The 15,725-nt window shown below is 39.9% G+C and overlaps 1 protein-coding gene across 1 annotated transcript in view; it reads right to left on the bottom strand.

Moving 5' to 3' along the window:
* Window positions 1-7,527: 7,527 nt before the first annotated feature.
* The window catches only part of LOC126194446 (twinfilin), a 68,303-nt gene continuing 60,105 nt past the window's right edge, over window positions 7,528-15,725 (bottom strand). The window contains exon 8 of the mRNA XM_049932766.1: window positions 7,528-8,033. Coding sequence (XP_049788723.1) covers window positions 7,881-8,033 — 153 coding nt within the window. The 3' untranslated portion in view covers window positions 7,528-7,880. The remainder of the gene's footprint in view (window positions 8,034-15,725) is intronic.

Raw genomic sequence — 15,725 nt, 5'->3', positions numbered from 1 at the left:
ATTTTGAAGGTATGTTTGTGCAGCCAGGTGAACCAGCTGATATTTCAGAATTCTGTGGTAATGCAAAGGAGCATTATTTAAGACTTGTGAGATGTAATCAACATAATTTGCCCAGAGTGTTCAGCAGCATGTAGGAGTCGGTATCAGTAGCTTGTGTTAATTGTCGTTGGAATGGGCCTATGGCTGTTCAGTGCAAAGAGTCAAAATGGATGATGATGAGACGTAAGATGTAAGTGCATGTTGTGGCATAAGACCATTTGTGTGTGTATTGTGTGCTTCTTATGCATTTTGTAAATTTGGGTTCTGAAATGGTACAGTCTCAATAGGTGTCACTAGTCAGGTGGCAGTACATGGCAGTACAAGCATTGGCTAGTGAAATGGCACAACTGAGAGCAGATAATACAGACTAGTGTAACAGATTTGGAGCTATGTATAGAGAGCTGAAATCAGCAGAGCAGTGTACTTTTTTATTAGATCCAACCATAGCCAGTGTGATCACAGCCTTCTCTGGAAAGTCGACTGACGATATACTGTCTTTTTTGAATGACATTTAGTTAGCAGCTAGTATTGAGGGGTGGTTATGGTATCAATATTACAGTTGCGGGCAGTTGGGTACTTAATACGTCCGTAGAGAATTTTGTGGATAGAATAGAAAAGTGAATATGCTGACATACACTCCTGGAAATGGAAAAAAGAACACATTGACACCGGTGTGTCAGACCCACCATACTTGCTCCGGACACTGCGAGAGGGCTGTACAAGCAATGATCACACGCACGGCACAGCGGACACACCAGGAACCGCGGTGTTGGCCGTCGAATGGCGCTAGCTGCGCAGCATTTGTGCACTGCCGCCGTCAGTGTCAGCCAGTTTGCCGTGGCATAAGGAGCTCCATCGCAGTCTTTAACACTGGTAGCATGCCGCGACAGCGTGGACGTGAACCGTATGTGCAGTTGACGGACTTTGAGCGAGGGCGTATAGTGGGCATGCGGGAGGCCGGGTGGACGTACCGCCGAATTGCTCAACACGTGGGGCGTGAGGTCTCCACAGTACATCAATGTTGTCGCCAGTGGTCGGCGGAAGGTGCACGTGCCCGTCGACCTGGGACCGGACCGCAGCGACGCACGGATGCACGCCAAGACCGTAGGATCCTACGCAGTGCCGTAGGGGACCTCACCGCCACTTCCCAGCAAATTAGGGACACTGTTGCTCCTGGGGTATCGGCGAGGACCATTCGCAACCGTCTCCATGAAGCTGGGCTACGGTCCCGCACACCGTTAGGCCGTCTTCCGCTCACGCCCCAACATCGTGCAGCCCGCCTCCAGTGGTGTCGCGACAGGCGTGAATGGAGGGACGAATGGAGACGTGTCGTCTTGAGCGATGAGAGTCGCTTCTGCCTTGGTGCCAATGATGGTCGTATGCGTGTTTGGCGCCGTGCAGGTGAGCGCCACAATCCGGACTGCATACGACCGAGGCACACAGGGCCAACACCCGGCATCATGGTGTGGGGAGCGATCTCCTACACTGGCCGTACACCACTGGTGATCGTCGAGGGGACACTGAATAGTGCACGGTACATCCAAACCGTCATCGAACCCATCGTTCTACCATTCCTAGACCGGCAAGGGAACTTGCTGTTCCAACAGGACAATGCACGTCCGCATGTATCCCGTGCCACCCAACGTGCTCTAGAAGGTGTAAGTCAACTACCCTGGCCAGCAAGATCTCCGGATCTGTCCCCCATTGAGCATGTTTGGGACTGGATGAAGCGTCGTCTCACGCGGTCTGCACGTCCAGCACGAACGCTGGTCCAACTGAGGCGCCAGGTGGAAATGGCATGGCAAGCCGTTCCACAGGACTACATCCAGCATCTCTACGATCGTCTCCATGGGAGAATAGCAGCCTGCATTGCTGCGAAAGGTGGATATACACTGTACTAGTGCCGACATTGTGCATGCTCTGTTGCCTGTGTCTATGTGCCTATGGTTCTGTCAGTGTGATCATGTGCTGTATCTGACCCCAGGAATGTGTCAATAAAGTTTCCCCTTCCTGGGACAATGAATTCACGGTGTTCTTATTTCAATTTCCAGGAGTGTATGAATAAGAGGAGAGTGACAAGGCAAATGGAGTCTTACTCCATGAAGCGGAACAGAGGGCACTGGAGGCATTTTTAAGGGAGAGAATGCATGCCTCAAAGGATTTATACTCTGCTGTCAAATTAGCTATGCAGTTTGAAGAAATTACTATAGTAATAGAAATGTAGGGTAAGAGAGGAATATTCTCCACTAACATGTTATAGGTGTGGGAGGACAGGACGTGCAGAGGCAATGTCGCCAACCTTAGTGGGGTAAGTGGTGTGGTTGGACACCAAAACTGAGATTGCATAAATGGTAAGGGGAAACGGGACGAAAGAGCAGAAATTAAATACACACAGAATTCTCATTAAAGTTTGATGCAATTAAAAAGGATGCAAAGATGGAATGTAGTACAGTGGGATTTTTTTATTGGATAAAGGGGCACACGTGTCGATGGCAAGTATGGACCTAGTAGGCAGAGGCGATTAAACCCTCCAACCAGGGTGAATGATGGTTACTGCATGATCCTAGGATTATACTTTCTGATATGGTCAGTTTTGACATGCTGCGTTAAGTGGCATAGGACAAAGTTCCAGCTAGAGGAGACAGTCATCAGTAAATTACAGACGCAAAGTACCTCAATCTTAGCGAAACACTTCAACTGTGGCCAACAACACTAATGATTATTTCACATATTATTGTACCTTAAGGCACTGTGAAGCTGGTCTGCGTAAATGTGAGACTTGAATGGCCTGTTAATACATTGTGCTTGGCAGAACAACTGGCGAAAATGATGTTGCTTTGTCAAGAGGAACATTGTACTTGTACGGGAGGAACCTGATGCAAAAGTAATGCCCTCGTATTTTGATAATTTTGCACCGATGGAGTTGAGTTCACCAAAGGAATGTTGGTAGCCAATTTGGAAGTCGTGGATGGTGTAGACAGGAATTCAGTCAGTTTGCCAACTGCGGATAAGACTACACTGTGCAGGAAGTTGGAGCATCTTAGAGGTACAGATAGGTTGGAGAGGGAGAAACTCCAACACTTTGACTGACGTACATTTAATCCCGAACATCGCTAAAACTATTAACAATTTGGGTAGTGCAAGTACTTCTCTACCTTAGATCTAAGGAGTGGTTACTATCAGACAGAGTAATGCCCAAAATTAGTGACAGCATTACAGCTCAAATTTGCGTGGCACTCTTTCTCGGATATAAAGTAGTTCATCTCCGACTTGGAGATAGTTGAAATATAAGCCACCAGCTTTTCAGTACCTTCCTGAATTTGCACAAGAACTACACCTATTCTATAACTGCAAGTGTAAGTGTAAAGTTCAAGCTTGGCATTCTCTTCATAAAATGCTAAGCAGGCCATTGTAAGGACAAGGAAAGATTTTTCTTGCAAATAGTTCCTGGAAAATTTGGCATCTCCCTGAAATAGTTCTTACAAGGATATGACTCAATACAGAAATCCTTTATAAATTGCTGCCAGTAGTATGAGCACATTCTGATGAAACTTCTTGCATCAGGAATGTGCCAAAGAGGTGGAAAATCTATGACTGCTCTCATTTTCTCTCAATAGTTCATCACCATTAACCAAGTGCTCCAAGATTTTTATGGCTTGGGCAATGAAGAGGCACTTCCTCAGATTCAGACAGACGAATGCAGTCTGAAAAACAACAACACTCTTATCACGTGGCTTAGATGTTCTGTAAGAATGACAATGTCAACCAGATGGCAAAGACATGCTGGCCATATAAGGAGTCAAAGCAGATTGCCCACCACACGTTCGATGGTAGCTGTTGTGTTACACAGTCCAAACACCATAACTTTGAACTTGTAGAGGCCGCCAGGCATTAGGAAGACAAGTCTTTTCCCAATAGCTTGTATCCATGTCTTTAGCTGTAAAATACTTTGCCCCTTTCAATTAGTCTAGGGTGCCATCAGTCCTTAGCAATGGGCAGACATCTTATTTCATGATTCTGTTCAGTCATTGGTAGTGAATGCAGAAACACCATGTGTCATCTTCCTCCTTCATAAGGAGCACAGGAGAGGACCAAATAGTCTCTGAAGGTTCAATGATGTCATCTCGCAACATCATGTCCACTTCCTCCAGAATTATGTGCCGTTCAGCCTGCAACATTTTTTGAGCACTGGATAATTGGTGGATGATAGATACCACATGATGCTTCATCATGGGTCACTTGGTCTGTCTTCTCTCCACTCCACTTTCAAGCATCCGAAAAATGATTCAGAATAGGAACACCTGCTGATGTACTTCACCACACCAGATTGATAGAAGCTTCCTCCACTGCACTGTCTGCAATGGTAGCACAGCATAGTTCATCAAACACATTGAGCTGCTCATCCTGGACACCCCCCCCCCCCCCCCCCCCACAAACACACCTTTAGAGATAAGTTGTGGCTGCTTGTGACAGTTATTGATCTAAAGATCTCTTTACCACCAGCAATGCTTATGATTGTAGCTGACATGTAGATTTCTTTTGAGAGCCTGAGAAGCTTTTTTCAACTGACAAAAGCTTCACAGTTTAACTCAGAATCTACACTACTGATTGGAACTCGCAGCAGGATAACAATGGCCAACAACCACCCAAAACATTCTATGTTAAGTACGCTTATTAGAATAGCTTTGTCAATCTGGAGTTCTGATCTTCCACAGTTTATGACCACTTGTGATGTCTGCAAGAAGTTACATTTAAGTATAATATAATGACTAGCCTGTTAAAATTACAAATTCATTGGACTGTGTTCTGTCATTGATAATTATTCTTTCAAAAATGTTCTTGTTGGCTGGATGTTTTTACCAATTACCCTCAGTGCAGTTGCTTTCATATCATAGAAAATAGTACTCTTAACTGGCAGTGATTACTGTTCAATGCTACAGAAAAAGAAACAAGAGTCAACTAGTGCTCAGACAAGTTGGCCATCAAGGAGATTTTCTGACATCTTAGTAATTATTGTCCGTGGAGGATTTTCATCTGTTGCCTCACTTAGTTTTCTTGAATTCAGTGACTAGGTGAGCAGCTGATACCTATGTATAGTGACTGTAAATGACTCTGGCATATTGGAAAGCGACCTTGACCTCATCCAGGATACAGTAATGGGCTTCATCTCGCAGATCAACTATAATTGTCTGCAGCTGACTGGCATGAATAGGGCTGTTGTGATGGTTGATGTCTTATTGTCTTGTCATACACTCATTTTCTTTCTCTGCAGTAGCATGTGTGTTCAGGATGTGCAAAGCGGAAAAATTACCAGCATGTTGCCCTCTTTCCCCCAAATGTCTGTAGTTCTGTGAGGTGATATACTTGGTGGATGAGTTAATTGTACCTTCATTGGTTGGATGCTAAACTGTCATTTGACAGCTGCAGCATAAGACCAAGGTGGCCCAGTCTATTCTTCAAGCCGCATTTGATTGGTGGCAGAGACTGTTACTAAAGATTGATACTCCTCTTCTTCAACACACTCTGTTCACTCCTGACATGGGGGTCAGCATTCATGGCTGCTATGTCTTGTGTACTCAGTCCGACATTTCTGGCTGCCATAAATAAACTAAGATCTCTTATTATCTGGTGTATGAGAGGGGCAACATTATGGGGTCTTCCACAACTGCCATGAGACCATATTTGGGAGTCAATCATACTACTTCTGTCCACCTCTTTTTATGTTGCATTTCCTTGATGTGCTGGCAACACTTGAGAACTTCCCCTGTTGTGACAAACTTGGCCAGATGAGCTTGGTAAGTGTCTTTTGTGACTCCTTTCAGCAAATGTGAGATTTTCTCAGCTTGTCATTTTTGGATTCACAGTGTGGCACAGGGGCAAAACATTCTGTATATAAGACTGTCATTTTTACCATGGCACCACGCCCTGTACTTCAGTTGTTCTTGCGCTTAAGTGGATTTTCTGCTGGTTATCAACAAATGTTTTCTTCAGTTTGGCCTGGAATTTCTCCTAGCTATCGGGGCTTCTCTTTGTTGTTCTCGAATCAATGCTGGTCTGTGCTGTTCACGTCCAAGTACAAATTTTCCAAATGCACAATTTCATCCATCATGACCACAGGTTCTGGAAAACACTGTTTTGGAATCCACTGGTCTACCAAATATGAAGACCTTGGGAAAGATGAACTGCTTGTATTCCAGTACCTGTCCATTACGGAGCCAGCTTTTACTGTTGCTTCATAGGAACCAGTGATTTACATATTTTGAACTATTCAGCATCTCCTCCAAGCAATATCACATTATAGCCACAATCAAATCCAGAAGAAGGACCATCAATGAATATTTCAGAATATTATAAAAAGAAATTCCGAGAACCTTCTAGAAATGGCAAATAGTAAAGAACAAATATTTGCTGGAAATCAGATTTGAACTGGTGATCCATAGTACACCAGCCAACAAAAGTGGTACTCTACATTACATGCAGCACAGCTCTCAGCAATATGGTTTTATCAAAACTGTATGTGCCAAGCATCCACTGTTCCCTGCCAACAGACCACCTACAATATCTGTACAGTACTTTGACAGTCATCTTTTTGTTCATAATTTGTTGAAATGGTAGATTAAATCTATATGGGTAATATGAATGGAATGTGGACCTATGATTTATATGGCCTTTGCTGTAGCAATGAGTTATAAGCCCAGCAGTCCCTTTCAACTGACTTTTTAATATTTTAACTATTTTTTCAACTATTTTTTTAAATGCCTGCAGAGTAAATGAGCATAGACAGAATAAAACATTGTTTAGCAAGTAAAACTTCACTAAATGTATAAATCATGCAGTTTTTACATCAATTTGTCTAGTCAAGATAACTTAAAAAGTAATGCAATGTGAGGAACAAAGAAAGTAACCTACATTAACCTTTTGTATAAATATACCACCTGATTGAACAATCCAATGTTTTACAAAAATAACACTTAATAATGAAAAGAAGCCCAAGAAAGTGGAGTGTGGGCCTCGCGATGAGGACAGCACTGTGGCATGGTGTTCAGTTATTTTTGTAGTACATTCCACCTGAATTAATTCTAACATGCCCATTCTCCTTCCAAGACACATGCTTCCCTTGAATGGGTATATCTATGAAAAATCCAGTGCAGCACCAGCATGAAATGGAGTGAACTTGAAAGGTACATTATGAACCAAAGTTTTGACAGCATTCTTGTATTTCCATTTTTCTCTTATCTCTGTACACTTTCTAATAAAGAACAGTTACTTCCTAAAAATATTTCTGAACAAAAGAAATGATACAATAATGCAATGAATCACAATAAAATCATGCAATGGATCATACCAAATATTTTATAATGAAAGGATATTTTTTCTTCAGAAACAGTTTTATTTTGAATAAAGCAGAAGCTACAATATAATAAATATAACTTTTTGCCTATCTTTAAAGACTGATAAAATATTTATAAAGAAAGTTTAAAAGCTTAAATATTTACATAATAAATAAGGTACCACTATTATATTTTTTCAGTATTAACGTACTGATGTTCCCATAAGGAGAATAATTGCAATCATAATTTACTTTAGTGCCTTCTGAATAATATCACAGAAATATATGCATCATTACATTCACACACACATATATATTTTATACGTAATCAGCTCGTTACATTATCAAAAATACTGTTCACAGAAAAAAATATTTTTTTCAAGGCTTTTCCGCAAATATTAGCATGATAAGTTTTGAAGCAGTTTGACCATGTCCACTTTCACACTTCATGTGGTCCAGCAGAACCATCACTTCCTGACAGGCAGCATAACCATGCTGCCCGATGTGAATGTTACTCAGCTTGCTGGGTTCGAGTTAATCTCTTAGCTCCACGATTTGGTGGGCCCTTTGGTTTTGCAAATTTTGGCTGGTGAAGATTTGTTTTTGGATGAATTGCATCATACAACGCAGCTTCTGTGAGCTCATCTCCACCATCTATTTCCATCTGAAATTGAAATTTCAACACCATGTATTTCCAGAACACTTTCCTTAACAGAGATGCTTCTGGTCACGTACAATACTTGGAGGTGGTTTTTTCCCCCCACACACAAGTGACTGAGGCCACATTTCTATTCCCTGGTGCAATAAAACCATCAGTTCCAAAAAAATTATAACTAGGGACATAAAATTTTTAGTGAACAATAATGTGAAATTGGAGTGTTAATGAAATGCTGATAATGAAAAATTGGCAGGTTTATGGCACACTAATAATACAAAATTGTAGATTTTATGAAATAATGTAAAATTAAACATTTTCCCTGTACTGTGATATAGTATCATAAATCTGAGGGCAGCAGTTCACTAATACTGATAAATGATAGATATTTAATGTTGAAACTGGTTGTTGACTTTTAATGCCAAGGACACTCGTTGGGCTGTCATCACAATCATTCACAAAACAGTAAAAATATTGCATTAATATCAAAACAAACATTCACAGTGTTCTACAGGACATCATTAGTTGTTCCTATGATGTGCTGAGGTACAAGCAAACAGAGAAGGCACTATGTTGATTTGTGTGTTTGCAGAGAGAAAGTACTGCATCTGGTAGCTTTTGTATTTACATTTGTGTAATATGAAAGCAAAAAGTTTAATTAATTATTAATAATATAATGTAAATGGATAGATAAAAGAATCTACTCACCAAGCGGCGGCAGGGGAACATGCACACAAAAGGATTTAACGTTTACAAACTATCGGAACCAGTGGTTCCTTCTTTTGGCAGAATAGTTGAAGGGGAGGAAGAGGGGTGAAGGAAAAGTACTGGGGATGTTTAGGGAAAGGGGTACAGTTCAGGAAAGTCACCCAGAACCCTGGGTCAGGGGAGACTTACTGGAAGGGAAGAGAAGGAATGTATGTTCCTTTTGCCATAAACTAACTGAATGTGGTGTGTAATACAAATAAATACAATGTAGTTGATATGTTGAAAATGAAAATATACCTAACTTTGAAAAGCAAAAATACAGTGCTTGTAAAATAACCTATCAAAAAGAACACCAAAATTTGTGAAAAATAACATCAAAGTTGGTAAAAAATATAGGAATTTTCAATAAAATATGACTTTTCTCTGTGTCTCATTATACAGAATCTAACTTACAATATTATTAATTCAGAATTCTGTAAAGAGCGTTACATTACTCTGTGTATATTCTTCTCGTGTGCACATTTATGGAAATCAGTAATTCCTCGGCTAATCAATTGCTGAAACTGACAACCTGAATGGATGAATGAATAAATAACTAAATAAAGCAGTCATGAACTCAAGGATTGGTTGGGTTGGTTTTACATCACAATACTTTACCAGGCCCAGTTCTATGGGACAAGATATTCCCTAGTTCCCTGATCTGGGAACTGGTTCACCAGACTAGTTACTGGCATTGTACAACGCAGTTTATGGTACAATCCTATTCACAGTAAACCTTGGCATTTTTCATGGTCTTAGAGATAAAATGGTGAAGTGATAGAAACAAGCCAAAGATTAATTTAGGATTGAACCAAAGTATAATCATTTGGCTAATGGAATATAAATTTTGCAATGTGACTGCTAAAACTTGACAGACCAATGATATGTCACATGTGCACACTAGCAAACACACACACACACACACACACACACACACACACACACACACACACGCCACAGCTAGGCCAGATACGTCCATTCCTTGGTTTTCCTCTAACAGATTCTATGGCTCTGATATACTTAACTCAAGATTTTGTACTAGTGTTTCTACAGTGTACACCATGCTTACTTGAGCTTGTTTGATATTGAAACACAACTCGTAAAACCTTTATAGCTTCTCCAGCATTAGGAGGCAAAATGTTAGGTATGCCTTAGTTAACTGCTTATGCCACACAACAAAACCACCAAGAACATAAATTCTCGCCCTGAAGGCCTTCACTGTATGATCTTTCTGAAATGATCAGCAACTTTTTCCTGGATAGTGTATTTGAGGAAATAGTAATTAATACTTCTGTACTTCCATCATCTCCATTTCAACAGGTCTTCTGGTCTTTTTCTTTTAAATGTTTGGAAGTGGATTTGAAAGACTGAAGGAGAAGCACTACTATACTTTCACACTCTTGTGCCAAAGACCAAATTATTTTCAGTTATGTAGTTTGAATATTTTGCATACAGATGCCTCTTTCTCAAGAGAGAATCAAACTTTTTCCTGTATCATGGGAGTTTCTCAATGATTCAATCGATTGTGAGCATGTAATAAGTTCACAGAACATGGGCACAGCAGCTGCAATCCACAAAGTCATTTCTTTTCTACAAGTACTGAAAGATATTTATCTAATTGTTTACAGCTCAAAGCAGGATTTGTTCTAATCACACTGGGCTCAAACCAAATATCAGCTTCTGTCAACAAAAGTTCATGAAGATCGAAGGAATATTTTGCATATTATTGACACAGTGTTCATTTCAGATAGGTCTGATTGTTGCACTGAAGTTTTGAAAACCCTGGACTCTGCAGTTGTAGAAATGGAACTGACAGCACATTGCACTACGATTCTCAGAGAAATGTCTTCAAATCAGACAGCAACAAAATAAAAAAAAATCATTTGTTGGGAAACTTTATGACTCATTTACAATTCTTGCAATTAAAATTATCAAGTTTGTCTTTCTGTTCTAAATGAATTTACTGATATGCAGAGTGATGGAAATTGCAACGTTTGTGACATTTGCAGTCTCCAACCCCCTAATAAACTGACTTTAATGGATAAGTATCAGAAAAGATTTTGGAGAGCTCTCAATTAGGATAAGCAGTTCAACTGGAAACATGCAGCAAAAATGACAAAACAAAAATTGTGCAAGAAAAGTTTCTCAAAATACTTCTTGAGTGACGTTTTCTCCCCTGTCTGATGAAATTATTGGCATGAAATACAACAAAAAAATCTACGAGTCAGATTTTCCAAGTAGACCAATAGAGAATATTGTGACTATGTATTGCTAACCAGACAAATAACTAGTGGAAAATCAACAGTAGTTTGTTTGAAGTTTTATCAACAGTTCTAAAAGTTGTTTACCACCCTTGGAGAGCTCATAGTTACAGTTCTGTCGTAATTCCAGGACAGCATGAAACAATATAAAGTATATAACAATTCTTCATGGCAACACACTTCAAGCTGCATAGGTGGGGGACAAGGGGACACAGCCCAACTAATTCAGTGCTAATGAACAAAACATGTTTAAATGGTTATCTCAAGCAAATTGAGAAAGGAACATAGACCTCTCTGGACAAAGACACCTGACAAGCAGAATAAACAGTGTAGCAGCCAATCTTAACATTAAATAACTACTTTTCGAAACAGCACTGCACACTGAGGTGCCCAATATTTTTGTAAAAGCCATTCAAAAAGAATGAACAAGTATTACTCCAGAAGAAAGATGCTCACATTGCCAAAAGCATATCCAGAGTGTAAAACAAGGCACTGCCTTTTTGTTTTGTGCCAAAAACTAAAAAAAAAAGTCTTTTTAAGTTTAGTAGCTTTTGCCAATGACATCGCGATCTTATGCAACTTCATAGAAAACACTAGGATCCAATTCAACCTGTTAAAGGAAACTTCAAAACACAGTGCAGTTTGGCCAAATTGCCTAAACACAGTTAAGGGATTTTTATTTACAAAACAAATAGTTTAGGGATTTTGTGAAAAGTTTTTATTTCAAAGGTACCAGGCATATCTCTCAAACACTATCCCAGCACCAGTTCCACAGTGCCTACAAACCACAGAGCTACCATCACGCCAAATTTTGCTTGTTGGTTAATGAAGTAGACAACACGATTCAGCACCCCCCTTCTGATGTTTACCAATCCTACTCCATATCCTGTGCAACACACTGTCTTATGGATGTTGTTTTTGTGGTCATCATTCTGAAGATTGCTTTGATGTCCTCCTCTATGCTAGTCTACTCTGTGCAAGCCTCTTTATCTCTGCAACCTACATACATTTTAACCGGCTAAATGTATTCAAGCCTTGGTCTACCTCTATAATTTTTACTTCCACACACTTCCTTTCTTTACCACTTTGACAATTCCTTGATGCCTCAGGATGTGTCTTATCAACCGATCCCTCCTTTTCGTCAAGTTGTGCAATTTTTGAAAAGGAAAAACATCACAGCTGACAAAATGTCCCAGTCCTTAAGCTCATATCAACTATGCTAGTGTATGAAATCCAGAGAGTTAGATATGAGGTATCCTTATTTCCTAATGTATGTATTGAGAATACTCTACAGGTATGGCATAGTCATTTGTCAGTTGGATTGGGATGTTGAGCTCAGCGGCGCACTTGGTGCTATTTGAGTGGAGTAAGCTGTGTGCTTGAAGAGTAGGCTATGCATAGGCACCGGGTTTCACCCTCTTCTTTCACTTCATCCATAAAAACACAAACCCAACATTATACACTGTACAAGCACTCATCACAGTACATCTACATGACACAGGTACACATCTGACACTTCAAAACAGGTCGCAGCAAGGCAATGGAAAACCATCTCAACAAGAACCTTGCCCACAGAGATGCAGGATTCCTGCATCTAACACCCTACACTCATTCACTGTATATGTGACTACATTATGATTATATACATCTTGTCAGTGCAAGTGCTTTTGTATGATCTTGCTGGTAAATTCTTTCAGAATGTTAGAAGCTCTGAAATGTGTCAGTATTTCATATTTAGATGTTCTGTCAAATCCTCCTGTTGTCTTCTATGGGCAAGATTGGCTAGCATGCATTCAATCTTTTCCACACAACACTCTTTCAGTATCCATACAATTGTGTTGCCTTTATCTGTCTTTCAGTATTATTATTGTTCTCTGATGTTGCAAAGCTGCACATTATTTTCTTGAGATGATGTTTATCACCAGTCATGGTGTCTATCAATACATCATCTCCAGTCTGATCTCCTTAGCCTCTCTACAATCCACTCCTGAAGTGTCCCATTCCACTGAACTGGTGAGTCCATGGATGGGTGCACGCAGCCATTGACACTGGAATGCAGTTGAGGTCATTGCAGTGTAGTTTCTTAGCAGTCCAGGAGCAACTGCTCCAGCCTCCTGGTATTAGTGCACCTGGTGACAATAATTCAGTCTATATTTCAAATAATGTGTACATCTGCTATGACCAAATTGTCAGTCACCGAATAACTTCTTGTTCATTATACAAACTGGAAAAACTGAAGAATCACTGTTGAAATGTCCAAGTCTTTCATAATTTCTTGTGACTTTTAGAATCCTCCAAGATTCCCTAGAATTTTCACAGCAAAGTCAAATACTCTGCAAATTTTGGAATTTTCAGAAAATTTGCCACCCCAGGTATTGCAAATAATTTAATAAGAAAGAAGTATCTGACCATCAATGGTTATTGAATATACCAAGCTTCATTAGGAAATATAGTATCAGGGAACGATATCAGTACTCACAGGAAACTTTAACTGATGTCTGAAATTGGATCTCACCTATAAGCAACTACACATAAACCAAGGGACATAAAAATGTATGTGCACGCCAAATTTTAACAGTGAAAAACACACTGTTGGCTGAATCTACAGCCATGGACAACTATCTCATGAAGCGAGAAATCACTTTCCCTGTTGTGGCATTTTGACAAATGTGCATAATTTCGGCAAACTGTAGTGCATCGTACTTATGAAGAAGTGTGGAAGACATGGGCTTGATTTTCTTGATTTTGTCTTCACCAGCTGCTGAAGCATTTCAGGCAATTTGGTGCATTTGTACTACGATAACAATCTGGAAAGGGTCTTTTCTTTCCTTATATGATAGTACCTCCCCACGAGTTAGTTAATAGCCAAAATTCAGTCATTTGATCAATCTGAAATAAATCACATCAAATCAAATTACCAGCTCAGAGACCACATTTCAGACTGTAGTGGTTAATAAAAAAGCAAAAGAGGAGAAAAGAAACGGTTGAAAATGTGGGAAGAAATGGTGAATAAAAAGAGGTTTTAAAATCGTTAATGACCGTGAAAAAGGGAAAGAATGAAATGCAAATCGGATTTCGTATTACAGAAAAGCTATCGGACTTAGTGATTCGGAAAAGCTATTGTTGGGGTGGTCCTTGTGGCGTTTCTGAGCAAAAGTCAAACCAATTTCCACTACAAAATTATTTGAAAGAGAACAGAGAATAACAAAATGTGATTAACAGGGGGTAATGGCATAGGTAAGAGTTCATTCATTACCAAGTTAATATGTCTTCTCTCATGCAACGTTCAGGTCTTGTTCTCCAACAATCTCCTGCTTCATTTCTGCATGAAAAAGTTGTAGCTGCTCCAAAATCTTGCAGTAAATTTCATCGTCCAGGAATTACTAACGTCTACGAATTAAAACCATCTTGATATTGAATGCAATGTATTTTACGGCTGCTTCCATCCTCCAAATTTCATACAAGCTTTCACGATACAATATGTCTGCACATCAATAAGTTTTTACGTCTTAATCAGACCAAGACTAACGAATAAGTTTTTACGTCTGAATCACACCAAGACTAGCGAATAAGTGAAGTTAAGCTTCCGCTCTCATGAGACAAGAGCGGGTAGAAAACAAAAAGGATTTCCATTTTTGTACCTTCATTTTCTTATAAATATTTTCTCTGCTGTCGAGCATTCATACAGCTGCGACGGTATAATTTATATCTGAGGGAACGAGTGTAGCACGGCGGAATGCAAAGTCCTGCTACTAGACTAACTGAGCATCTCTACAATGAAGTGTAGTGTCAGATGATGGGCTGACAAGGCAGAATTGATCAAGTTATTTAGGCTCTTGCACATTGGTTTTATGTAAACCAATAAACTACAAAGAAATCTTTGATAGCCATTCCATTAAACGCAGCAACATACATCAATACACTAATGAAGAATAAGATACTAATTTTCCTGCAGTGTTCACTGCTGGCTATTAAAACCGCAACACCAGAAAGGATAAATAACAGAATTTTATTTATTGTGTGTATATAAATGGTATAAGAAATACATTATTGAATTTGTAGATAATTTGGGGTATACAGGGTGCAAATTCAGTAAACACAACTGCCACCTCCTGCAGCAACAATGGTTATAACCCCACTGTGCATCAAATTGAACCAAGCTCTAATGACACATATGGGTACATCATTCCATTTTAACTATAGGCCAGTGTTCATCTACTGTGGCAGCTGATGAGTGGTGATGTGCCACTCTCTCAGCAAAACATGAGCAGACGTTTTCAATGAATGAGGCACTTTAAGGCCATGTTAGCCAAGGTAGCTGTTAAATGCCCTCTGTATTAACGTAGGTCACAACAAAATGGGACACTTATGTAGTCTTATATTGTCTTGTTGAAAGATAACACCAAGGAAGGCTCAAAGATAGGCACAGCCACCAGCATTAGATACGTCATACCCGCTGTCCAATATTGGTTATGAGAACCAAAAATGATCATGTTGCATACCCAAAGACACCCCATATTATGATGCTAGGTGTTGGGCCCCATACGACAATGACGAATGCAATCTAGCATTGTTAGTTCTTGGAGCCTGCACAAACACATACATTTATCAGCCAGGCCACCTACCTGCTATTAATATAAAGCTGCCCAAGTGATAGCAGTGTCGTCTGGCAAGGAATAGCTGCTAGCCAGAC

Source organism: Schistocerca nitens, chromosome 1 (assembly GCF_023898315.1).
Source record: "Schistocerca nitens isolate TAMUIC-IGC-003100 chromosome 1, iqSchNite1.1, whole genome shotgun sequence".
Lineage (NCBI taxonomy): Eukaryota > Metazoa > Arthropoda > Insecta > Orthoptera > Acrididae > Schistocerca > Schistocerca nitens.
Note: the sequence above shows the minus strand (reverse complement) of the source record. Positions and strands in the feature narration are given on the sequence as shown.